At 40.6% G+C, this 27,655-nt stretch overlaps 2 protein-coding genes across 6 annotated transcripts in view; one reads left to right on the plus strand and one right to left on the minus strand.

Annotated features, from left to right (window-relative positions):
• Atg16 (Autophagy-related 16) overlaps window positions 1-27,655 on the minus strand; it is a 397,081-nt gene that overhangs the window by 198,815 nt on the left and 170,611 nt on the right. The gene's annotated exons all lie outside the window — the stretch shown is intronic.
• Window positions 1-27,655, plus strand: part of Neo (ZP and PAN domain-containing protein neyo) — an 87,836-nt gene that overhangs the window by 55,102 nt on the left and 5,079 nt on the right. For both annotated transcript variants that reach the window (XM_083033332.1, XM_083033333.1), the window contains exons 4-5: window positions 19,805-20,141; window positions 21,835-22,500. In XM_083033332.1, the coding sequence (XP_082889458.1) occupies window positions 19,805-20,141; window positions 21,835-22,500 (1,003 nt within the window). The remainder of the gene's footprint in view (window positions 1-19,804; window positions 20,142-21,834; window positions 22,501-27,655) is intronic.

A 27,655-nucleotide genomic window follows, 5' to 3' on the forward strand; every position in this document is an offset into this window, starting at 1 on the left:
ATTGTTCCTGGACGTAAAAGGAATATTTTTCTTGGAATTTTATTTTATCATAATCCGTTTGCAGTTAGATAACAAAATTAGCGATAGATAAATAATGTTGAATTGTTATATTTCCTTTCTATTTGTTTCGCGTCGTCAATATATAATATTCAGGAGAGAAAATTACCTAATTAATATAGTTAAGAACATCAAAAACTTTCTTATTGCATTCACGGTTCATGAAATATATTCGTCGTACATCTCTCTATCTAAATATTTTAATAGAAACTTGATACATATTTCCTTGATAACGTTAATCTATTTTTTTTTTCAATTATATTCATGAATGTCAAAGAGTAGCATGAATAAATATTTTTCTTAAATCCATGCCATTATACTGTCTCTAAATACAAATTTAAAAATTTAGATATCTTATTTTTGTTAAAAAAAAAAATATAGTATATAACATATTTCTGTACACAAAGAAAGGGCACAAATGTAGGAAATTTTCATCATGTTACTGTCTACCTTAGCCATCTGTCGAGTCGGAATAGAGTCGAGAGTCGTTTTTAACAGACGTCTCTCTGCGAGCAGGAAAAGTAATAGTGTCATATTTGCGTAACAAGTGTCATACTAGAACTTTATCTTGCAAAGCCGACAGATGGGTCGACGTTTCGAGCTTATACCGCACGATGGAAACGAATACGCCCCGGATATATGTCTAGTTACACATACGTGGGTACACATACCGTTTACGTTTCCTCTTAGCTTTCTAGTGCTCGGCACATAATCCTTTTTACACTTGTAAACTTACCTGTAACAAAAATAAACAGAGAAGAACATTAGAAAACTAATAGTAAAAATAATTGTGAAGGAATTGCGAGAGAGCAAACACCGCCGCGCTGTAAAAATTTTCATTTCACTGATTACATTCTCGCGAAACTTGTTGATATATCTGATCGACTTATTGGTCTTGTTTTTAATCAAACCAGCGGGAATTTTGCGGCTCAAACTCGATATTATCGCAGGAAACCGATTAAGAAGTCTTATAGCTCATGTGTATCGGAGGGTGTGGTTGGGGCTAATTACCGAAAATGCCTGACTCGCTACAGGCTGCTTCGGAACCGTGTATTAACGTTAATACACGGTTCCCAGGATAGAAAATACTATATCGTGCTGTCAATAATGATATATGCCGATTACACGCGACAACGTCGTTATTATAGCCCATCTTTTCATCGTTGGAAACGATTTTACCAGGTGCCAAACACCGGCTAAGCGGAAAGGCGATAATTAGCGTTATTATGTACCTCGTTTTACTTTAATGACCGCTTGTGCCATTTCATAAGCACGAGCAATAAAGAGGCGGAAAGGGGGAAGTAAAAAGGAGCTGTGCAGTGGCAACGTCGTTTTCACGATTGCTTGAAAGACGGCAATTTATTTCAGCTTTCGCCTCCTCTTCCTCCACGTAGCATAATGTACATAAACATTGCCACTCAGTTGCGTCCGTCGTTAATTGCGACAGAAATGTTATCTTAACGAACTTAAAGAGACCACGTATATATAATGACTGTGTCATTTTCATTCGACTTTTATGTGGACTGTTTAATGTAGCAAAAAAATTAGCCTCGTGAACGTTGTCTGTTTTTTTTTTCAATTACATAAATAATGTGAAATTATGTGTACTTATCGTAAGATATTAAATGGGACATTTTATGATCCTAATCAATTGCAAGTCAATGTTATAACATTGAAGACGTCGTCAGCAACCGAGGTGCGATAAGCTTATGGATTTGGTATCTGCACCGGATATCGACGGTATTTCTCGCAAAAAAAAAAAAATGAGTAAGGATCTGATTTCAATTCAATAGCCCTCGTGGCAAAAGCTCGCCTCGCGCAATGTTCTCAAAGATTTCTGCTTTTCTATCGTGTAGGAGACTTCTTCTATCGCTTCCTATCTCTCTTGAGCTTTTATAACCAGTTGAATTCTTGTGGCGCATAATGCAGAAGAGGGAAGGAACTAGAGAGAGCGGTACTTTTCGTACTGAATTTAATAGTGCTAAAAAAATTGATATTCATAGTATCTGTTAATCTCAGAACAAGTATACATTTCTTTATCTTTTATCAGCTGCAAAACAATATTATATTAAATTTTATATTATAAAAAATATTAAATACATTATATCCCATAGATCTAGAATTTGGAGCGAGTTTTGTTGATTACAATATCGTATATGTTTTTACTAATATCAATTTTATGCGTATTATTAGCATGTGAATATATCGTTGCAGCGTACTTAAAAATTAAAATCTTAAACGTAATCCGATTTAATGCATTAATTTCGCGGATTTTGATTGCGCTTATTTTTTACCCACAATTCATCCAGGGAAGATTAAAATGGTATGGCTATATATTGAGAATATTAATTAATCTATCCAAGAGATACACTATACATATATAAGCTTAAGGTAAGACTAAGCCTTAATCATGGACGACCGTGCGACTATAATTTTGCAGCGAAAGTCCGTTGTATATAAAATGCCTCTCGGCTGCGTGAAGTGTCATAAATTGTCTCATAGCGCGCGATTCGCGAGAATGGTTAATAAATCGAAATAATTATCTTCTATTTAATGTTTCACACATACGTACATTCTCTCTCTCTCTGAGCAATGTCTCGTTACTCATCCACCACTTCGTATCCGCGTTCTTAAGCATCACGAAAATTCTCACGCCCTTCAGGCGAGGCACCTTATGCGTCTTATGCGCCTTATGCATATCGTAGATAGCAATAGACACCGCAACAGGGGGCCTTTCGTTGCAGAGAATAACTAGAAATATGTGGGTATAGTCTTCTAGGTATATTAGCATAGTTATGCTGTGTTCCTTCGCCGTACTTCTGTACGGTCGTACAATACAACAAAGTAGCATCGTAAAATCAACTTCACCCGTAACGCGCTGCTTGTCCACTTTGTACGCCGCTTACATTTGTACAGTTGCACATTCCGAAAGAAGCCATACACACAGGGTGGTTTTGCACTTGTAAAGGCTAATTTGCATTACAATATCGACGATGGAATTTTATTTGCCGAGTATTCAGCAGAAATTTTCTTTTTGCCGCGCTTCACAATTATAAATTAGATTACGAAATGATCGATAAGTGTCTTTCGAAGTTTACATTTCCTGATTATTCAGATAGAAAAAGATGTAGAGAAAGATCGTGTTCACGTAACGTTATGATTGAGCAGATTCTATAAAGTGAAAAACTTGGCGCAGATTCTATAAGATAAAGAATAAAAGTTGGGGATTATGTAAATGGTTTCTATGTGCCAGTCAACCTGGGAATTGTGCGCTCTGCGGAAACTTGGATCGATTACATTAATATGCATTCGCCATATATCATCAGCCCACCTGGCATAATTTAAATATGTAGTATAATTTTGCAATAATGTTGAAATGAGATAATTCTGTTTACAATCGCATCGGAAACCGCAAATTGGAAATACGCGTTATTATGTACGTGCAAATATTGCGTAATTTTTAAACACAGACGTGTAAAAGGAGAATGATTCGTAACATGTACGTTTAATGTAAAAGTCCTCGATGGCCTAGCGGAATCGAAAGTCGAAAGAACTGCGCGAGTTTTTCTGCGACACGTAACAAGATGAAAGGTTCGAACCGATATAAGTGGAATTCCAGGATGCATCTATCTTCCGCATCTTGGTTTTTCCGAACGGTTCTTTGTGCTCGCTTCATTTCGTCGAGTAAAGATAGATGAAGTCGAAGTGACTGAATCAACCACGAGTAATACGATCTATCGCGGCGACGAAAAACCGTCACGTCACCTCACGTCCTCCTGTAACACTCTTCCGGCAGCAGGCAATCCGCGGTCTAATATATTGATTTCGCCTCATCGCGCTTCCTCTCGCGAATAAGAATTATCGCATAATCATAACAGAAACGACCTGCAGATATCTGCATGCGATGTTCGCGACGCGACGTGTCAAAGGCCCGCCGCAGATTTTCTCTATGCAAATCAATGCCAAGGTGACGCGACCCGCTAAAATAACCGTCGAGAATAATGGCATAGATTTGTGCGGGACGAGCGCGCGCATTGCGAGAAACGGACAATATATCGCTGGGCCGACCATTACGTAGAACCATTAAATAGTCGACACGCCGAGATAACGAGCATTAGCCACACACAATTGCCACATTAGGTACATACCCACCGTAATACGTACGAAAGCATCGCGCATCGCAACTGGCCCAAGTCAGCGCAACACACACATATGCTTTCTCCACGAGAATATTTTATTCGTCCATTCTTCTCCGAGTGTCTTCACCGTAATCGCGCGTTCGAATCAAGTATTTATTCCGAATCTAATTGGCTCAAATCTCTTTGAGCCTTGCAGTATCCATTATCGATTTGCATCGTACTATATCTCGGCTCCAAAAATTGTATTTTTCTTATTATTAGAGATATATGCGAGAAATAAATCTGATAAATATGGCATTATTTATATCGTAATATCAAGTTTATTTTAATATTTCTAGGAGTTTATTTCTGTATCCATTTACTTTTTTTTTCATACATATATATACATATGACGTATAAGTATTTAGATGCATGGATTTTTTAAACTTTATTAGAAAAATAGAATTTTACTTAATGCTAAAAATAAAAGATATACAATATACACGACAATACAATTCAAAAATATTCACTTATTGGAGAATATCGGGCTTTGTTACAGCTCGCTTTTCTTTCCAACGTTTCTCTCTGCCGTTTTAATTGGCTTTCAAACAACAAAGAGCACGTCATCATTACGCAGCCAAAGTGTGCTAATATTGTATCATTCGACGCGCAACGAGGTGATTTATAAAATAGACTTTATATAGCTTCGCGAGTAAGCTCTAAGGGTATTCACAAAACAGAAAATGTATTCCGGTTAAAGTGTTCGAGCGCGAGATGCGCGTCCTGAAAGGAGGCACTCCTTGCGATGCAGGACATTTCCTTTTCCGACGAGGTAAATGTCGATCGACTCCGGCTGGCTTCTTTGCCTCCTCCCGCCTCTTCATCTCCCAGACACACGGTGCCTCTATTTCATTACTAACCAAGAACATAAATGCCCGGATTTCCTTCGTTCTTCGCACGCTCGCCGCAAAGAGCATTCTTTCGATTCTCGGTCGATGGTGATAAAGATGAATACGCACTGTATATGCATGCAGAGAAATAGTATGCCAGATGTAATATGCCTTTGTTTTCCTCTCGTCGTTAGTTGCGATTTTAGAAACAATTCGATTACCTCTGACAATTGTGTCTGTACTAGCGAAAAGCTAGTTGGCAAACAGCTGATTCGCGTAGCATAATATACAGATAATCGAAAAAAGGGATTAAAAGGAATACGAAAAGTTAGAAAGGTGCACAATAGACGGAGAACGTGGCTGAGGCGCCGAATTACGAAAAAACGAGTAATTCTGTCGTCTGCCGGACTATCGGAAGTAATCCAATTTTACAATGATTTACGGAACTGTTCTCTCAGCCTCTGCTCTTTTCGCCAAGGCGTATCGTGGTGCAAAAATCTCCAAAGTCAATTTTTATCAAGCGAAGAATTGAATAACGACGAAAAAAAGACAGTGATTCTCGACGTGCGTTTCTGCTCTGTCTAAATCACTATGCGCATTCGGAATAATCCCATCTCCACTTATTTCAGACAATATAATTTTAGAAATGCGATAAGAGAGAATTATCCAATTATCGTAAACACTTAATGCTTGTTAGCGCATCAGTGAAATAATTATATAATTTCTTGCTTTCCACGGATCGTCTTCCACTCGACCTAATGTCAAGGAAAAAAGTTATTTTTCAGGCCGCGAGCAAATATAGAAAATCTAAGATATATTGCGAGAATACTCTCCGAGTGGCCATAAATCATTCATGTGCAGTCTCGGACTCATATACTTACTTTCAACCAATGAAAACGGGATAATAAGATTAATGCGTGACATATGCAGGCAAAGCTAGGAAAGGTAATTTAAGAGGACGAATGGTTTTCTAAAAATTTTCGAAAATACATATTGCTAACGAATTATATTGATTTTATTATAATATATTTTTTCTCTTATTTCTTTTTTCTTGAAAAATATATATGATATAACGAGAATCTCAAAAGCTATAAGTTCTTAAACATTAATTGATAATTAGGCGGGAAAAGAATCGGAAAGAGAGTTGCCCGTGATGATTCTCTTTGGTCGATCCTAGCCGTAAGTTGTTTTTACTACTGCAGCCGGATCTGCGGTCCGTAGCAATGAGAAAGAGCACCTCGTTAGTCTCAAATCGGTCAACCGACCATTGAATCTAGCAAAGAGACGGAGGTCCCGTTCTCCGAGAGCCAAATTCCGCAACAGATATCGACTTTTCAAGCGCTCATGCGGAATCTCTCTCCCCCCCCCCCCCCCATGTGTGAGCGTCACAAAGGAGAGCTACGGAACGGTGGTTGCAAAGAGGATGGCTGATCGTTAGGCGATGCTTCCGAATGGCGTCGAAGTAGCGACAGGAACCCGGTAAAGAAAGAAAAAGAGAGAAACGAGACAGGCAGAAAAAGATGAAGGGGTTCCGAAAAGAGGTGGAAAAAAGCAAAGGGAATGCCGTTGATGTCGTGGATGATTGCACCGTAATCGGGTCCGCTTCTCTTCGCGTTACAGTCCTCGGGGGGAGAGAATCGTCGTCATTCCAGCGTTGGTTCTTATCACTTTAACACACGGCCGCGCAACATCACGGAGGGGATGGCACGTTGTTACCGCACGTACGCCAAATAACGGCCATTCCACGACGCGACCTCGACCGCACGAGCTATTAAAATGTAAATTGACCAGCGTTCGTTTGACTAAACAGTCATCAGAGACTCCCTCGCACGGGTTAATTTCGCAGTAGCGATTACTCTCTGTACACTCTTCACTTTCCGCTCTGAAATCCCCGCAGGATTGGGGACGTAGAGATTTCTCTTGTATAGCTAGTAACGTATCTAGTTACTTAACAGAAACCTTTCGATAAATAATGCAATATATGTATAAGTATACGATGAATAGTCGGAACATGGTCTGAATAATATTCACCTTTCCTTGCGTAATAACAATTACTTCCGGTTCGTAGAAGCGGCAATGTAGTAGATGTATCTCGCCCGATATAATATATTCGCGGCCTACGATCCTAGGCTCTCGTACCTTTCGCGGATGTACGGGCGCGATGTCCTACGAATTACGGCAATTCAGCAAAGAGTAATGTTTTTCCGTCACGTTCCGAGAGCACGCACGCGGACTCGGACAATCGTGTGGATCCGTAGTAGGAATTCATGCAACATTCATCTTTGGCAACGTTCAACGCACCGCGCTTCCGCGTCTATTGTCAGCTCATACGTTAGAGCCGCCTCTTCCTTTTCTTCCTCCTCTCTCTATTGGCGTTATCTGTTTGACATCCGCGGGTGGTTGCGTTGGCGATAGCGCGCGAAAGGCGAACGTCGGAAGGATTAAGTCGTCGTTGCACTCGTGTATCATTAATCACGCGATAAGCGGGCACGCTAGAAAATCGTTAGTGGTCGGGGGAACTTCGACTTTGCTTAGGCGTGGGCGTTTGCGATGGCACATCGCTATGCACGAGATTCGGAATGAATAGTTCGAATCCTTATACCTTAAAGACCGATGTATGAGTATTAATTCAATCTGATTCTAGATAAACGTTTGCGGAGAATTATAATTTTTCTTTTATTAGCAGTAGAATCAAGCTTGTTCACAAAGATATTTTATGTCAGCTGTTTCGATTTGTCATTGCGATTATACGCACGATTTCCGAAATTGCAATTTTCCCATGTATACGAGTGTATATATGTTAATGTATTCGCCACAGAAATCACTGTTACGATCTCGCGGAAAGGGTTAAACGCCGTTTGAAAGAATAAATTTCCGTGGATACCTCTTGGGAAGAAATTACGCTCGATCTGCTAACGTAAACCGATAGTTGCTCGATCCTGGTAATAAGGAAAGTTTAGCCGTAACGATGACTAGAAACGATGAGGAGAAACGAGTTCGATCGAGAAAGAAAGAGAAAGAGTGAGATAGAGAGAGAGAAATCTAGAAAACAAGGAGGAAAAGAGTTAAGGGGAATAGGTTCGTTTTTGCTGATAAACGCTCTCCACGAACGTTAATTGCATTCCGCGTGAATGCTCGCGATCGAGAGATTTGCCATGGTTGCCCCGACGAAGCCGGCCAAGGCGTCGAGGAGCTTTAGTTGAAAGCATGGTATGTCTGGCTCTTGAAATTCCTCAGAAGGGTAAAATTATGCGGAATGGCCGCGCGCGACCGCGCGGCTCTCAGTTACGGTGGTAGTAGCCGTGATTACCGATTCAGAAGATTTTCAAGTTCCTATACTCTCCCATCATTTATGTCGATATTCCAGCGGACACGAACGCCCGTTAATTAGCTGGAACACCCTGCCATCGCTTTCTTACGTTAGTCTTTCAATTACCACCGTATCTTGCGTATCGTGTTTTGCGGTAATCACGAACGAAGGGATTTGTACTTGATGCGTAATATCCTATGCAAGGCAAAATGATTCTCGGCGTCTGTGTACTCGTTCCGTTAATCCGCATCTTTTTTTTTTTTTTTTTTCTTAATCTTCGTAAAGTAATGAAGCAAAATGCATGCGTAAATAAGAGCATTTATTATTATTATTAGATTTATTATTATTATGTATATGATATATCATTATTATATCTATATACATATACACATGCACACAGCAGAAAATAAAAATTAATATATATACGCGATTTTACGCGCATTATATAAAAATATTGTCGAAATCTTATATTTTTTAAAAATCTACTTCGTAATATTGTCGCGAAGATACGGCGCAGCGTTGGCGTTTCTCAGCAAATAGTAGAAAAGAAAGGATTTTCTGTGATGTTTAAACGCGTATTAACTTGTCCTTCCGTGTTGTCTCTCTTTAAGAATATATCAGGGAAGGGAAGAGCTTTACTGAGAAGTAAACGACAATGAGTATTCGCGCTTAACGATGTAGATGTTGCATAGCTGCAAAAAAGTTAAGATAAAACGCGTGCGATATAAATAGAATATGCAATAGAAAGTGTGCTGGACAATTTATACAAAAATAATTCTAATACAAAAATAATAACGTATAAATATAAAAAAATTAATTAATAAAAATAAACGTTGTATGTATTATAAAAACATTATATACACAATTTGTTATTAACAGTTAATTCTTCCTATAGAATAGAAAGGAATTTATAGAAAATTTTAATACACGCTTCGCTGAATTAAACAACGTTTACCATTTCATCAAAGTTATTAACGATAAAAAGACCCTTTTATGGATCTTGATCCATCCTTTCATATAATATCTTTTACACAAGCGCAATTAATAGACACGCGCAGTAATCTTTAATAGATATTCGAGCGCACAGCGCTCGGAGAGGAGAATTTCATAAAGGAGATTTTCTTCAAACTGTGATTTACGAGCGTGAGGAATCAATGTCCATGAAATAGTCGCTCTGCGTCAGCGTTATCTCCGACGAGATGCGCCTTGAACGTAGAGTAGGTATAGGTGTACTCGACGGTAGAACCGGCGGCATTCGGGCACAATCGCCCGTACTCATCTCGGCGGGTTGAAACCCCCGCTGGGGAAATATCGCGCCACCCCCGTCACAGATCCCCCACACCAGTTCCCCTACAGCAGCTTGATGGCAGTGACAGCCTTCTAGACAGCAGCCGTTGCGATCGCGGAGAGACCACCGCGCACGATAATACCTCTCGCCAACAACCGGTAGCTCTCCTGGACGACTATCATTTAAACTCGGCGATTGGGAATCCGAGTAAATCATTCGAGTCGCCCTCTTCATCCATCTTCGCCTTCTTCGCGCCGCCGCGCCGTGCGCGTTCATACAACTCTCACGACGGTTTATTTGCTAAATCGAACGACTGCGGGATCGCAGCACGTTGCCTCTATGATAAAAGTCATCCGATTATAATTGAACCGTGAAATTCTCGTGAAAAAGGAAGGATGATGCGCCGCGGAAGACAGGGAAAGATTGGAACACGTTAAAATGACGAACTCTTTCGACGTTAAAGGCCAAGATTTAACGAGCTGGTTCGTTTCAAGCACGGTCGAGCGACGCGTGTTTAAGGACTTTTTATATCGGCGGCGCGAATCTTTCTCTTAACTCTTCATTTTGTGTGACCTTACCCAATGTCATTTTCCGTCAGCAAAGGGATGTCGTTACCCTCATTCCCTGGTTTATGTCTTTCGTGTTTTTTGTTAATAAAGTAATTTAGAATAAAAAAAAAAAAAATGTGATACTAAAGGAAATATTGTATAGGATTTTTCTTCAACCTTATGTTGATATGAATAATTTTTTAGTGAAACAAGTTGTCCGATCGCATTGATCTTCTACATTTGACGTGCGTATTAATAGCGGCATCGCTATCAACTGTCGTTAACAAGGATTGTTACAAGAGCTCACGATAGAAAGGAATTCCGTGATAAGTATGAGATATCCTCGGCATTGCTCAGCGCTTCTCTCTTTTTCCGTTCCACTTTATTTCTCTTTCGCGCGTAGCCGGCGACGGCATTAACCTCCTTTCCTCCGACCCTTCTCTCATTCAATTCCTTCGTGTCTGCAGGTCGGTTGTGCAATTTGCATATGCAAATGGCGTGATATAAGTAATTAATTCCCAATCAGAACGGCATTAACGTTTCGTTATATATCGCGCAAATAGACCGCGCGATTCATTAGTCGTAGCGTATATTTATTAATTGGAATCGCGGAGGTATAGGTGAAGATTTGTGATTAAGGATTCAGTCCTCGTTATCGATCATGCCCCCCTCTCTTTGATACTTTGAAGCTTGACCGGTCGCTGCGGCGAATTGCTTTCCTTGTCTCTCGATGCAAAACACGGAGACCCGGTGGCTACAGCTAGCCGAGTGTACGCGATAAATTAGCAAACTGTCGTGTTTTTTGCTCCGAACACGGTGGATCGAGGTGTAAGACTTAGACACAAATCCGGGATTCAGATCCCCTGACATCTTTGGCGAAAAAGCTCGTGGACCACGCGCGATCAAACTTTCGAACTTTCGACAAAATATATCCGGTTTAATCGTCAGATACGTATACGGGAGAAAAGCAAACGCCAACGCTACGAAACTCGCGAGATAGCACCTGTTACATCCCCTGTCTTTGTCGATCGACCGCAGTGCCAGCTGGGCCACCCGACACCCTTACATTAACTTTATCGTAATTACATCGAGCATCATACACATGCACCCACATGTGAATCTCGACGTTGTGTAGAAGTTCGTCAACGCGCATGTATGAGTATATATCGTCGTGGAAACATCTATCCCCGGCGAACGCATCTTCCGACGCCCACCTTCCGTTTCCCAATCTGCGATAGAACAAGTTTCTCCATCCTCCAGTCGAGTAAGCCGGTCGTCCTATTCTTGAGAGTATCGAGATTTCTCCGAAACTCCTACCGAAGATACAACGACGCTCTGCCATTATCGGGATTACGCCGGTCTGAAATTTCGTTTCCGCTCGTCAGAGACTAACTGTGTCAACCTGAGACAATACGCGATTCGATCGTGTTTGCGTTTCCTAGCAAACAAGTTTACTTCAAGAAAGCAGCGATGGAGCGTCAGTCAATAGAAAACAGAGAATTGTTTGATACATACCGAGACCTTTGTTTTATTACGATTTTCATGAGGGCGACTTTAATTCGGGACAGTTTAGCGTTGCCGAAAGTAATCATCGTATTGTAAAAAAAAATATATATAAATGCAAAAAATATCAAGTACAACTCGAATATATAATGTAATACGAATCCAATATACGTTACGATTAAATACTGTTATTTTCTTCGTGCTGCGTCTTGCGTCGCAAGAATCGTCTATAGGAGACGTTGTTTGTGCAACAAATTATTTAATCATACTACGAGTAACACTTTCAAATATCATTGTAACTTCCATCATTTCATTGCAATAATAACCTTCTGGTATCACCTCGCAGATCCTCGCGTCACGTCGAGAGAAATGGAATTTCTCATAATGGAGTAACTTTTTAATATTGTATTTGTGCAATTATATTTTCCTTCAACAAAAACCATTCCTTCACAGAGAGAGGAAAAAAATGCATCTCTCTCTGGAATACACTTCGTTTGCGAAGAGAGTAGGAAAACAAAAATTACCGCGCGTGCATCGATATTGTGTTTGTTTGCGTCGACAACCAACGGCCCGTTTAATTTCGTGTATTTGCTCCCTAACCGGGGCTGTGAAAGCCGCGCGATCGCGAAGACAACTTGAGAAAGCACGCGGTGACGTACTACGTAAACGATGTCTCGTTTTGCTCTGGTGGATAACTCGTCGACGAGCGAGAGTTCGGGTACCTTTTCTCTCTCTCTTCTTTCAACCTTACGCGACGTCTATCGCGACGCTATTGAAGAAACAAGAGAGGAATGAAGGAAAAAGAAGAAAAAAAGAAAGGGAGAGATAGAAAGCGGGATGGGAAAGAAACGAAAAGAGGGCTGCTGCGAGAGGATCGGGAAAAGCGAGAAAGAGGAAGGCAAACGACGACAGAGTGAATCGTGAGAGAGGGAAGGTGCGGTATCGGACGAGAACATCGGAGAGTAAACGAACGACTACTCGTGGTGGTGCACTTTGTCGAAGAAGGGCTGGCGGGAGAGGCGCGGCTAGCGGTGTGGGTTATGTATTGGCACATGTACGTAATTGTGGCCATTTGTCGAGAAAGCGAGAGGCCGGAGGAAGCCCGGGATGGCAGATGGAGAGAGATGGTGAGGGATGAGGGCGAAAGGACAGAGAGAGAGAGAGAGGGAGAATTTCGTGGAGAGGGCGTCTCGCCTCGCAGTCGCGGCTGAACGCGCAATGCATCACGGGATTGCGTAGACGACGTATATCTCCAAGTAATAGCGCGGAGGTGCAGGGACCAAAGCTTGCCGGCAGCTACCTAAACGCTCGCCGAAATCCCTCACCCTCTCTCAGAGTGGCTCTCTATCCATATCCTTTCCCCAGATCGTCCATCCCGTGACGCTGCATTAAGCTCTTATCTTTCATTGGACCGACATTAGCACATGCGTCGCTGTAATTTTAATCATGAGGGATGAATAAATTTGTTTAACCATTTCCTCGCCACGCAATGAATAAAATGAAATATGATAAACACGTTAAAATCGTATGAAATATGGATTTCCCTGCGTTAAAATCGTATAGAATTATGTGTGGTCATTAGCATTTGGCATTATGAAAATCGCATTCACTTGTAATTTACATTGCAATCAAGGTATTACGAATTTCTCTACGCGGATAACTGTTATTATTAACGGGATAATATGACTACTAATTAATCATTAATAACTTCGATCATAGTATAAATGGAAAATAGTTGGGTAGCAAAATACTTAACTATATAAAAACTTGTTCAAAGATATAAAAATATCATTTTTTTCAATTTTTCTGCATGTTTTTGAAGAAATATACAAGGCAATCGGCATAAATTATGTTCTGCCAATAAAGATTTCCATCATTTATGTTATTATATCATTAAATAATCTCTCTCTTTCTGTCATCCTGAAAATACTTTCCGTGAGATTCTTCTTTCAATCGGGCGCACAATTTGCGTTGTAAAACGCTGCCGCATACGCGAGTATCTTGTTGATATATGTTTATGAATAATATACGCAGGATTTCCCTCCAATGTTCCGTATACACAATATAAAGCTGATTAGTTCATTCCAGAGAGCACAAGGCTAAATAATGTTACCAGATATGCGGGCGCGGTGGCGTGCATGAAATTTGCCGCGCTGGTTTTTACGCAACGATCATTAATATCGTCGCTTATCCGAGTCTAGTGGGATTACCCGGCGTTGCGGGTCAACGGGCTAGGGCAGAGTGAACAATCACAAAAAAGTAATGCAAATTAGCTTTGCTTTTTTTTCACCGGCCGTTTATACTCCGTATATGGACGTACTTGAGATATGTCCGTACATGACGCGACACGCCCAACGCATTACATATTTTGTTATCGGATATTGTAAATTCCCCCATAGCTTCCTTATTTAGTTATTATCGTCGATTACGATCAACGGACCGATTTACGATATACTAAAACTGAACGTTTATCGCTAGGACGTCGTACTGACTCTTTTTACGCGATTCTTTCAATTAGCGATCTTCTCTTCTTCTTTCAACGATATTCACGTTAATTGTTAGCATTGGACACATATTAATAACTAATAATGAAATTAAAATTTTCTTAAATTCCCGATAAAATTCAACAATATGCGGAAAAAAGTTTGATTTTATTTTGCATGTCATTATATATCCCTTGTTGAAAATTTTATTCCGTAAAATCGTCTCGTTCCATTCTATCGATTTTCGTTAAACAGGAATCTATATAAAAATTGAATGAAGAATAGGGATAATATTCAAAATATACTTTTTCCTTCGGCATTAAATAATGTAATGAAAATACCTTCTTGTCAATCAATATTCATTCGTTAAAGGGAAAAAAAACCCAGCACTTAGCGAACGAAAAGTTTAGACGGGCAGAAATTATTTCTACGATTGACATTTTCCAATATAAGTATGCACGCATATATATATATATATATATATATATATATATATATGTGTGTGTATTCTTATTGCAAGGACACTTTTTCGGAGTGACTTCGCGATGGAAGTCCTCGTAGCAAGTGGGAGGAATAATTTGTGATTCATCGAGAATGCAGCGGGGCGACCTACTTGTAATTCTTTTCCACTGTCACCGACGGCGCCGCGCTTTCGCTCACTTTCTTTACCTTCATCCCTCTCGTGCCGGTTTGATCCGGCCTGTCTTTTTTGTCTCGCCATTTATACGGAATAGTACGGCGTGGAAGTAAGGAAAAAGAAATACGATGGAGCGACAACACACACATGTGGAGACAGGAGAGGATGTCGAGGGCAGAAAAAGGGAAGCAAGTCGGCGTGAAGGGAGACGGACGGAATGTCGTCTCGTCGCAGTTAACTTCGAATTTAACATCCGCCTGGAAGGTTAAAATTTCCCTCGATGTTTATTCTAAGTCGTACAAGACGAGCACCGGGGGTATCTCTTGTCCCGAATCAAGGAAAGAAAAACAGAAAGGGCTTTATCGTTGCGCAATAGACTTTCAACTTACTCCCGTATCTTTTCCTGTCTCGTCGCCAGACTGCACTCGGCTCCTGTTGCTCTATCGCAGATAACAGGAATTCTAGTCATGAAATAGAAGAAGGTATGCCGAATGTATATCGTATTTCAGGTTCACTGTAATATCCTCTTGTATTTTTATACGTTTTTGGAGAAAGCTTCCCTTTTTTAAGAAAAAATGTCGCACAATAGTTTTTGATTTATAATTGAAAACAAAAGCTTTTCGTGAGTTAAATTGGAAATAGATAACATTCTTCATTTTATTTTGATTAAATATTTTAACTTTATATTTATATAGTTATAAAAAGTATTCTAATAATTTATTCTTAATAATTTAATATTGAATATTAAAAAAAAATCAATTTGATTAGGAAAACGATAGTGGAAGGAGATATGAGTGCGGAACACGTTGTGTATACATGCCTTTACCCTTTCATCTATTAATTATTTACCATGGGAGATACCCGAATCGTTTGTCCGAAATAAACTTTGAGGGGCCGGACCTTTAGTAGCCGTATCTCCTCGCGTTTCTCCCTAAGTAGAGGACTCTCGTCGATAATGCCACCTAAGAAGCTAGTTTGACGATATACGACGAACAAGATGTTCTACACGAAATGAGAAGGGATCCCTTAAGTTCCCTCAAAAGTAGAGTTACCCCAAACATTCTCCATAAAGTTATCGATGCGTGGCGAACTAATAATAAGATATACACGAGCATTATAAATATTCTAATCTTCTTTCTTTTCAATTTACAAAAGAAAAAAAGAAATTAAATTTAAAAATATATAATTTTCTTTCTTCTTTTTATATCACGTTATTCATCGCGCGCGCGCGGGCAATGTAATAAATCTTATTACACTATAAATTAATATCATGATCGTTACAATGTCAACCTGTCGACACGGTGGACAAAAACATTTTATAAAATAACATATCCATTGTATAAAGCGATATAAAATTTTTATATAAAAATTTAAAGCACTTTATCACAATTATTTTTATATCAAAACAATTCAATGGATGTAGTTATCTTTCGTCGATAGCATAATTATTTCCCTCATATAATTAATAACCCGTGATAAACTGTATGAATTATGCCTGAAAAAAAAAAAAAAACTGAGATACATCGCGGCTTTTAGCTTTGCAAGAGTGATTGACGCACTCCATCATCGTTAGCGACACCGCGGGTTTGTTGCAACTTGTTAGTGCAACTCATTAACTACGATTTCAATGTGTTTTTATAATATCCGGTATATTTTCAACTCAGTAGCGTCGCTACAACTCTTTTTACACCATCGTGCTTTGTAATCGTTTTTGCGCGTCAACGATAATGAGATGCTGTATATCCAACGCACGATTTGATATCTTCATCAGCGAAGCATGAATGACAAATCTTTCGGTGAGCGCACATATAATCAACGCGGGGCGCAATCAGTGAATAGGCTAAAAATAATTTTTCGAATAAAAGCGATTGTCCGCATTTGCATGTAAAATGAATAATAAACGACGTATTGCGCCGGCGAAGGGATGAGGGACGGGAGGAGAGAGGGAGCATATAGCATCGGACAATTATTGTATTTGAATCACGAACAATTGGACCGAAAACTTGTTGATTTAACGAGCAAATATTCATTCACATATACATATATTTGATGCGCCAGCGCCGTGAAACAAAGCTGGGAGAACGGGCGTTTTTCGTGACCTATTCATTTCGCGTCGTCGGTTTTACTGCGGACCATTGTCGCGGTACCGCGCTCTGCGCAACGTTGACGTCGGCAACCCTTCCCCACCGATACCAATCGATTCGCGAAATGGTAACGCGGAGGGACGGAATATGTAAGGACGAAAGGCACATTGATAATCGCGCAACTACAGACGGCCGCTACCAATTCGATTATATTTCTCGATCGAGTTCCCGGGGGCTTATCGCACCCGGCCGCATCGCGGTGATTTTTCGACTTTGCCTCGGCAACGGCACGGCGGAGCGCCGAGGAATATTGAAATCATAACGTGGCACCCATGAATATTATTCAGGTCTTAAGGCAATATAATCCAAAATCGATGGAGCGACGTGGAATAAATTTCGCGGCCTCACCCTTTGCCGCTCCTGGGCCCCGCGGAAGCGGCTTCCACCCCATCGGTCCGGGTACCAGTTCCGAAGACAAACTTCGATTCGGTGATGATGCCGCGGCGAAAAATCTTGTCTGTGATTTTCCTTTTTTGCTTAATTCTTTCCGAACCTCTCTTTCGGGAGAGAGGAACAAGATGGTGATGATTTCAATGTCTCGGTCAAGCCGAAAAATATTCCGGATTATGTCTAGGAAATGTTCGACGCGGGGAATACGTAATCCCGGATTATAGAGCGGCCAGAGGTGAAGACGTGATCTCGAGGTACAAAAGAACCGTAGCCGTAATTTTCCTGGATTCTTGTCTCGAAAGTATGTTGCGTATGTTGAACACGCGTTTACGCGCGCTACATCAAGCGGACGCGAATGGAGGAAGTTGCGGTTGCGACAAGAATGCGACCGCACATGTTCTAATGGACAGCGCGTTCTACGCTTTTACCCTTAATATCTTCTCGTTTCCCTATCGATTTACAAAATTGCAGACCCGAGAAAACAGATTATAATAATCATGGTAATCGAGATTTCTCGATTGTTCGAAAGAGTAGTCATTTGCTTCGAGAAAATTAGTTAGATTACAAGAGCTTGGATTTACCGCAGCCATTGTATAATTTTCTACAATTTAATTTTTGTAAACAATATATATAAACATATTTATTTGTATGTGCGCACACATAGAATCATTTTCTTTTCTTTTTTTTAGACTAATTTAATATTAAAGTGCATATTAAAGGCATAAAATGCATTTTATTAAGTTGTAAAGCAATCATCAACACAAAATATTCAGTTCCCATTAAGTCGTAAAGTAACTATCGAAATGAAAAATATTTTCAAGTATAGTTATACTATAACCACACAGATCACATGATGAATATAGAGAAAGATCAAATAAAAAATATGATAAAATATGCTGTTGACTCTGTTCCATACACCGTATGCAATAAAATAGTATCATTTCCCATCGATATGTATAAAGTTGCAATATAAATGTTTACAAAACAATTCTATAGTGACCAGTGTACATACGCAATGCAGGCTCGAGATAAATATTTTTGTAACCACGAATAATTCTGCCGTTTTATATTTGGAATCTTCCATCATTTCCGGTACTTCTATCGATTTCCAAAACCGATAAAATATCTATATATTGTCGGAAAAGTTATTCACGGTTACAAAAATATTTTTCTCAGATTTGGATTTTTATGTCTCGCGCTGTAATTTAATCAAAATGTATCATCGGAACATTAAATAATCATATAATTCTCAATTAAAGGAATTTCAATAAATAGGAAATTTCAATTAAATAGCAAACTCAAGTGTCGATCACTCATACAGTCATCATAGATGTGATCATATAGCACTTGAAACGTTAATGCGAACGTCGCTCCATCATTTAAATTTTAAATCATCCATATTTATAAGATGAAAATGTCAATTTGTCGAAGAGGTTGCCACTCAAATTTGTAGATTGTTCTCACTGTTACAATTTTACAAATATTGGCATATCGTGATGCGATCTTTCTTTTCGATTTACGCCGAATGCATTATTATCCATACAATGCACGTGGTGGGCGTAGAAGGAGGAAATGTCAATGGACCAAGCGACATTCTCCTGCCCTCTCTTTTCTCTCTCCTCGTCTCAAAAGGAGCGTTAGTAAATTAGCGTCTTCTTAATTGTTCCTTGCTTAGTTCCGTTTAGTATCATTAACCACGCATCATTACGGCGCAGTAAAGCGTGGCGGAAAGCAATTATTCCAGCGGACAGACTTCGTGCCGTCGCGTCTCCGCTGCCACTCTGGAAACGAAACCCGGATGCGCGCTCGGAGCGTAGGTGTTTTCTTTACAACTTGCCTTCCGAGATTAGCACGGGTATGACGATTATACGGAGACAGCACGTGCGTCCTCTCGTATGTTTTTACATACTGCGAGACAAGTGACGCCATGCATGAGGAATAAAACGGATTGCATTTCTCTCTTTCATTCTTAACTTCTGAGTATATTCAATTTTCCGTCTGGAAGCGACATATGTATACATATATCATATTTATTGTAAGAGTTTATACTTGCAGATGCATTCAATTATATTTAAAAAATAATATTTATTTTTATATTTTATCAATTAAAGTAATATGTTAAAAATGTACAAAATTTATTATGCTATATATAAGTTATTATTGTTATTTGCTTATGCGTTCGAGAGAAATATTTTTGTAATCGTGAATAATTCTTCCGACGGTCAATATCGGTCTTTTTATCAGTTTCGGAAATCGAAGAAATTACAGATATGATGAAAGATGTGAATCATCAGAACGACAGAATTATATATAACAGTTTCTCGTGATAATTTATCAACGAACTTATCTTCTCTGCAAATCGCAGATAAGAAGCTAAAATAACTCGTGATTAGCTTCACGACAAATCATTTATGAGAATTTTCCTCTGGATTTCAGATCCGCTAATTACATCAACGCCACCAAGCAATGCGAACTTTCGGAAATGGATAGGTTGACGATTGCCGGCTCAAATGCCTTCCAGGCCGCGAAGGGAGTGGATTATTTGGAAAATCATTGCGTGGAAGAGCCAGTGAAACTTTGCGAATTTAAGAAGCTGACCGGCCGAATACTCAAGACTGTGGACTCTGTTTATCAGGATGTCGGCACGTCTGACGAATGCCGGGAATTGTGCCTAAATTCGCCATTCCGTTGCCATTCTTACGATTATGGTGATACTGGTGATATGGTCTGCCGTCTCAGCCATCACACCCGTGCCACTCTCTCCGATATTCAGGTAAGAAATTCCACGAGTTTTATAAAATGGTTATAAAAACATTGCGCGAATTCCCCGATAAACATGTCATAGCGAACAATAATAACGTGAAAAAAAACTTTGATGAATTAATAATGCTAAAGTTCTTGTTACGCTGCGAGAAGTAGACATTGTCACGTACCGATTTACTTGCTCGTCCTGTGTGATTTAATTTATCGGGAGTGTTTAAAATAGAATTCCACGAGCATCGCGTCGTTTCGCTCATCGCATCGCAGTGCGGATTCTTGAAAGGGCCAGTGGGGATTTTCTATAAACGCGATTACGTCGCACACACGCAAACCAGGTTGAACAATCCGCCGAGGGCGCATTCGCGGAAAATCGAGTTTCCATCGCAGACGCTTTCCCTATCGAACTCTCGGATAACACTCGAGTTTGTCCGAATCGCGCTCGGTATTTCGAGAGAAAATCAAAAGAAAGATTTAGCGACCACCAATTCGTCGGAAATTCAATTATCCGCGCTTTAACAGAAACAAGTCGTAATACAAGCATTAATCAATTCTGCAAATGCAAGTAATTGTTGTAATGAGGTATTTAAATATTGTAGTATCGAATTAAATTGAAATATCGACATTGACGTCGCGACATGGATAATTTATGACCCATACGGGTTTCATGGGCGATTATTCGTTCGGAGAGAAGCAAATAATATATGTATAATGGGAGAATGATCAGAGAGTGCGCGTAGAATCCGCGACTGGTTGTACCAGCATCAACTGCGGCGCACATCTCAAATATACAAATTATTAACTGCAGAAATAGTACGAAATGTCAAGTGTATTTATCAGCGCAATATTCGCGATTAATTTGTTTCATCGAAAAGGGCCATTGAGCTTCGAATGGAAAGCGATAAATAGCGTCATGTAAAGCGATTTCGAATAATTCTTTGTAAAGTAACATGCACGCGAATCAGCGCGGATTATCATTCTGCACGATATAAATGAAAATGTACGTGTATGTATCATTCTGCGATTGATAATTATTGGTTTTCGATATAACAGATAAATGGAAATGCGATGCTTTAGATGTTGAAAATAAAGAGTATGGTTAATTATTTTTACAAATAAATTATCATTTGATGTAATATATTGCATCAGAAATGTGGAAATCAATTCGATAAGATACAAAATCATATATAGTTTTTGTTAGGCGACGTAAAAAAATTTTTTTTAATGAAAAAGATCTTTGGTCGTATTTTCTGTATAAATTGCAGATACTCTACGCTCTTATTTTACCTACGTTTGTTGTTGAATATTGCAACATATTAATTGCTATGCGAACTATATCACTGAAGATCAATACAGTGCGTGGAGTTTCGATGCACCCTTTTTGTTCGCTGTTCGATTTTCGTCATAAATTCTCTGGGAATTTTTGTGTAAGCCCGATGCAAGCTATCAAAATCTCCCAACCACGTGAAGCGAACAAAATAGAAGAGTGATCAATAAATCGTGAAGTAGCTTCGTGAAGTTTAATTGCGAAACATATCCGCATGCTTCGTGTACTTTAAAATTTATTATCACTTTTATCGCGCCCGCTATAATTCTTTTAAATTAATACTACGACAAATCGCATTAATGTGCGATTTACGTCGAATAGTATAGATACTCCCGGCGCGAGGAGCAATGATTAACGGTCCAAAAATAAACGATAATTTCAGGAACCGTATCTCGATGTACCGGAGGCGTCCACGTATGAGTTGAGCTCCTGCTACAACGTGACCATCGATTGCCGCGCCGGCGATATGGTGACCAGAATTCAAACGAGCAAGCTCTTCTATGGCAAGGTGTACGCAAAGGGTTCGCCCAACTCGTGCGTACAGGACGTCAAAGGTGCGCTCGAGTTTGAGCTACGAATGGCGTACGACGATCTCGAGTGTAATATAAGGCAGCAGGGTCTCGGCCGCTACTTGAACGACGTGGTTATCCAACATCATGACACTATCGTCACCAGTTCCGATCTCGGACTGGCTGTGACCTGTCAGTACGACCTCACTAACAAGACCGTGTCTAATGAAGTCGATCTCGGCGTACACGGGGACATCACGCCCGCCCTGTCGGAGGAGGTGATCGTCGACTCGCCGAATGTCGCCATGAAGATTACCGATCGCAGCGGAAACGAGGCTATCCCATCGGCCGAAGTCGGCGACCCTCTGGCGCTCAAATTCGAGATCCTCGATCCCAACAGCCCGTACGAGATCTTTGTTCGTGAGCTAGTCGCCATGGACGGTGTCGACTCTAGCGAAATCATTCTGATCGATTCCGACGGTTGTCCTACCGACCACATCATCATGGGACCACTTTACAAATCGGCCACCACTGGCAAGGTAAGTCTCAACTATCACGTAATTCCGCGATAGATATCATTTTTGCAAAAAGAAAAAAAATCGGACCCAACACTTGATTACATACAAAAAAAAAAAAGATCGATAAATACGCAATCAAAAGATAAATAATCGCCGAGCGATGCAAACAGACAAAATTTTACTTTTGTTAGATGAACATAACACTGCCAGCAGTGAAAAATTATTTTCAACCAAGTGAATGTAGGACTAAATGTCGCTCTTGGCACGGTTCTAACAAGAACGTCTTGGTACTCGATCATCTCGCGCGTCGCAGCTGTAAGCGGATGCGAAGTGCAATAAAGGAAGAACTGTGGGAGCAAAAACTATCATTTTATAGAACCGCGGGCAGATATGATATCATATACACTTCGCATCCGTTTTATATATATATATATATACTGAGATTAATTTGGCGGTCGTATCACACCTGGAAACGACAAGGCCTCGAGATGATCGAGATGATTGACGCCGATAACGTCGATGTTCGTCAACATCTTGGGAACGCGCCGCGTGCTTTTACTCCTCGAAATACGCGCGGTTGAGTGGAAAAAAAGGCGAGAGATGGAAGCGGGCGCGAGTCAACCGGTCGATCTGACTTCATGTTAATCAATCATTCGGACGGATTTTATGACGGCAAGCAATTTGCCCAGACTGTAATAGGTCGCGTCGATGATGCGCCGCCGTCTTGGCGATGACGTGCCGTGACATGCCTGGCACGCGGGCACATTGGTCTGGCAACGATCATTACTTTCGCGTGTTCCATAATAGGGAGGGTAAGATTACCCTCGGTTCCGAGCTTAAGAGCGGGATTCGTTCGATCATCATCTGTATCCTTCGATATTTCGATTTTTATCAATTACTTGATGGATATATTGCGCAAAATAATATTTATACGCGTAAATTAATTGAATACACCCTCGTCGCGCAAATTCTTTCACGAAATCCGTCTTATGGGAGGTTATAAGAAAAAGAAAAACACTCGCAGATGACGCGTATATATATGATTGAGAACAGACGTTCTTCCATTCAAATATATGAAGATGGATCATTAAATAATGGAGCATACCGGTACGTTCAAAACGACCGCGAGCTCGTAGAGAGCTGTGATTATTACTTCCGCGTTTTCCGCATAAGGTAACACGGGAATTGACTTTGCGATCCCATTAGATCGTGCGAAAAAATAGTTTAATCCTCTCTCTTTTCTTCGCGACGCGTGAAGTATCGTGGGTGAGTTAGAGCGAAAACGCATTAGAGCGGAAGTACAATAATTCTTGCACGGTTAATAGGTAGGCGATTGCCACGTATATGACCTCGATAGACCAATTACACATATACCGCTCGTACATTTTGCACCATGACTTGCACGCCAAAATGAGAAATACGATTTCGCGGTGCTCCGGAGCACATTAATAAACCTGTAAAAATATTTCCCGATAATTCGAGCATCCGTTCTTACGTTCCGGGATCCATCCGGGAGAATCCGCGACTTTTTTTCCAATTACATTTTCTTTTGCATCGAGACAAGTATCGCGCGGACGAGGAGGATTTTCTTCAGCTACGTATTGTGCTTTCGAGCTGCAATATTCGAGACCAGCTGTGCTGGACCGAGCGCGGATGACGCCTTCGTGTGTCGACGAGTAAAACAAACGGATCGTTACTATAGTGGCAGGTAGGAACGAGCGTGGTGGAGCGAAGGTGGAGTAATAAGAGGCACACGGCCTCGTTAACTCGTCGTTCCACATCATTTGCTCGCGCGAGAGCACGGCTCGCTATACGGCGCAATATCGCTTTATTAGAAAGTAATAACAGTCGTGGTAGAAACAAAGAGTAAATTTATATACGAACAAGTATATGTGTGTACGTAAGACGCCGAGCATCAAGATATATCACCCAGCCGTTCCTGTATCAAGCGTCGTGCGGCGCCCTTTTCCGGTTACGAACGTGCGCACCACGTTGCTTGATTTCCTGATCGCGGTTGATCATGAGAGCTAACCCCATTTCCTGTCGAGCGTCAGAAACTAGAGATCTCGATGCCGCTGATCTCTCGTTGAATTTTGCCGAGCGAACAAAAATGTGTGAAAGTCTTTCGCTATATTCAATTTTTATTTATCTCCTCCCTCCCTCTATCTATCTTTCTCTTTCTCTCGTTTAATCGAATAGGAAAAGGAGTGGGCGTGTCTGCAAATTTTAATCTGCAGAAGCGTAACTTCAAGAAATTGCATCAACATGTAATCGCTCGCGCCGTATATTATCCGTGTATTATCCGTACGTACCTCTATTTACCTGTCGACATGAGTGATAAAACGCCTGAGACAACTTTGATATACGCCGCGCTATCAGCTATCAATAATCTCCGCCGTTTGCGATAGTATGTCGTCATTATAGATTTGGTAATAAATGCTCGCAACATTGATTCTTGGTAAACGAAGGGCATCGTTTGACCCTAGATATATCGATAGTAGGAAGTTACTTGTTGATTCTTTGTCTTTCTTAATATCTGGAAAGCTGAAAGGCCTTCCTCTCTCGTGGTCTCGCGGGCACGAGCTATAATAATAAATGACGACTAATAATTAATTATTATCCCAAGAACACTAGGTAGTATTTACGTTTATTCGAAATTGATGAAAATATTTATGATGTACTGTTTACTATTACAATAATAAATCACCTGAGAATTAATATCGTAATTATAATGCAATTATTCGGAGTGCACATAAATTAATTGAGTTGAAAGCTATCATACAAACATTAGAAAATATAAAATATGGAATAATGTAAAATTCTTAGCGAGGATGTGTAAAATCTAATGTCTCGGTTTTATTAGATGAAGCTATTTTTGCAAATGTAAGACAGAAATTATAAATTTTTATTTATTTGTTAGAAAACATATTTATCTCCATATACATTATATTATTATTTGTGAAGTAAACTGTTTAATGCTGAAAGATATAAAATCAAATTCTTTCTGAATTTCTATATTATTAATACAAAATAAATCAACACAAATATAGTTTCCTATATACAGGAATCTAATTGTTCATGTCGTTAATATTTCCTATAAATAGAAACGTAATTCTATAAAAAAGTGAGCAATCCCGCGACAAATGGGTCGCGAGAAACAATTGGCACATCGCCGTTGGATTTTATTAATCCTAGATCGAAAACGAAAAGAGAAATGATCGTTGTCGGAGGGAGCGCAGCTCTCCGTAGTGCAACATTGCATCCCGTCTCTAACCAGAAATTTGCCAAAAGTTCGGCTTTCCAGTATGTCCGTCACGTAACCGGGCCGCGTTACGACGCTCTCTTCCATTTCACAACCGGTTTGAATGAAATTGGAAACATTTCTCAGCTGCCACACGCCACACATCCTTGTACATACGTATATACTCGTACACGGAAGCGCGTACCTACGTATGTTAGGACTAACCGGAAGGATGAGGAAAAGGGGGAGGCGGAAAGGGGAAAAGGGAAGAAGAGCCTGCGGCCGACTTATAAAGCAGACAGGAGGATCAAGTTGAGCCGCGTCGTAAAAGCGCGGGCGCGATCCTTACGATCTGACTGATCTGCCGCGGTACATTTATGACAGTCCCCTCTCCCTCTCCCACCCCCATCCTTTCTTTCTCTCTCGTCCTTTCCCATCGCCGACGTTGTTCCCGCTGAAGGAGACTTATCGTCGGCGTGTACCAGATGCCGCGGATACAACCCGTGTTTCTTTTCCCGGTGTCTAGGCTAGCGTATCTCTCTCTTTTTCTCCCTCGGATTTCCTCGGCGTCCCCGGGCTTTTCTCTATATCCTTCCCTCTTCCCTTCGATCCGCTTTTACGCTCGTCCTCTCCCCTCGCTTCGGATGCAACCGCTCGCTCGCTCTCGCTTTTCCCCCGCGGAGAATGGACCTTCCGCTACTCTTTCTGCGCGGGATGACGTTGGGTTAATAAAGTTCCGCTCGTTCCACTAGACGCGCAGCGCAGGCAAAGAAACGGCTAAATGAAGCTGTACGTGGAACGAAGCATATTTTAATGTCTTACTTCCCGCTGATAATATACGTGCTCGGTGTGTAAATACGATGAACTTGGTAATGCGCCGCAGAAACCAGTTTTCGACGTGTACACGAGCGTGGCGCTAAACCCTGCGTACCGCAGACCTTTAACAGTTTCAAGAGGAGAATGGAAAGGACGCATCGAAATGAGGGAGGGAGGGGAGGCTTGACACCGCGACCTTGTTGCAAATGATCTGAATGAAGAGAAATCAATGATGCGCGTTCTATACGTATACATGCAACCGCTATGAATATATTACGTCCGATGCTTCTCGTTGAAGCGAGCTTATTTCGCGGACGACAACTCTAACGAGCGAACACGAGTGATTATCACATGTTCGTTTTACAGAAGATTCTACGGATAATACATACTTATTCTTCTTCTATATACCCGTAGATCAATTCCAGCTATCGCGATATCAAGAAGGCGAAAAAAAGAAGAAAAAATATTCGCGCAATATAACTCTCTCTGCCATGTAGAAATTGTAAAAGAATAAAAAAGATTTTAACGGATAGGTCCGCCTGTCGCGAGAAAATAGGAATTGCAGCGATGCGCTCGGTCGCACCATTTGCGACCAGGATGGATATATGTGTGCTCTAATGGCCCGCGTAAAAGCGGGTACTTGGGCTGTTTTTCATGTCATAATCCCGTGTAATTGCCGTTATATAGCCTTACCTAATAAAGAGCAAAAAAATTCGATGCAGCTGCCGCGACATGCGAAAAACCAGTTTGAAGCGATCAAGCTCTTACGCATATTGCGTGTGACGGCCGACGCCCGCCGAGTTACGCGATATCCTTGATACACATCCGCATTCTGTGTATTTATATCTAATTTTTCTTTGGTATAAAAGCTTGTTTTTTCTCTCTCTCTCTCTCTTTCTTGCACTGCTTACGACGCGTCATCGTGAGTGAAATCACGCCGTTTGCGACTTCGGGATAAGGTTGAAAATTTATATGGGAGCGACATATGGATAAGATTATTCCGCATCCATGCTGAATCGTGCGAACGAACGACCGCCCATGTCGGAATTTCAGAATTAATGCGACACAGCTTAGTTGAGTCACCTACACGGCACCGACGTCGCGTATGAATTACGAGTG

This window comes from Prenolepis imparis, unplaced genomic scaffold (assembly GCF_030444845.1).
Source record: "Prenolepis imparis isolate NDT839.2.m4 unplaced genomic scaffold, iyPreImpa1.0 SCAF_3, whole genome shotgun sequence".
NCBI lineage: Eukaryota > Metazoa > Arthropoda > Insecta > Hymenoptera > Formicidae > Prenolepis > Prenolepis imparis.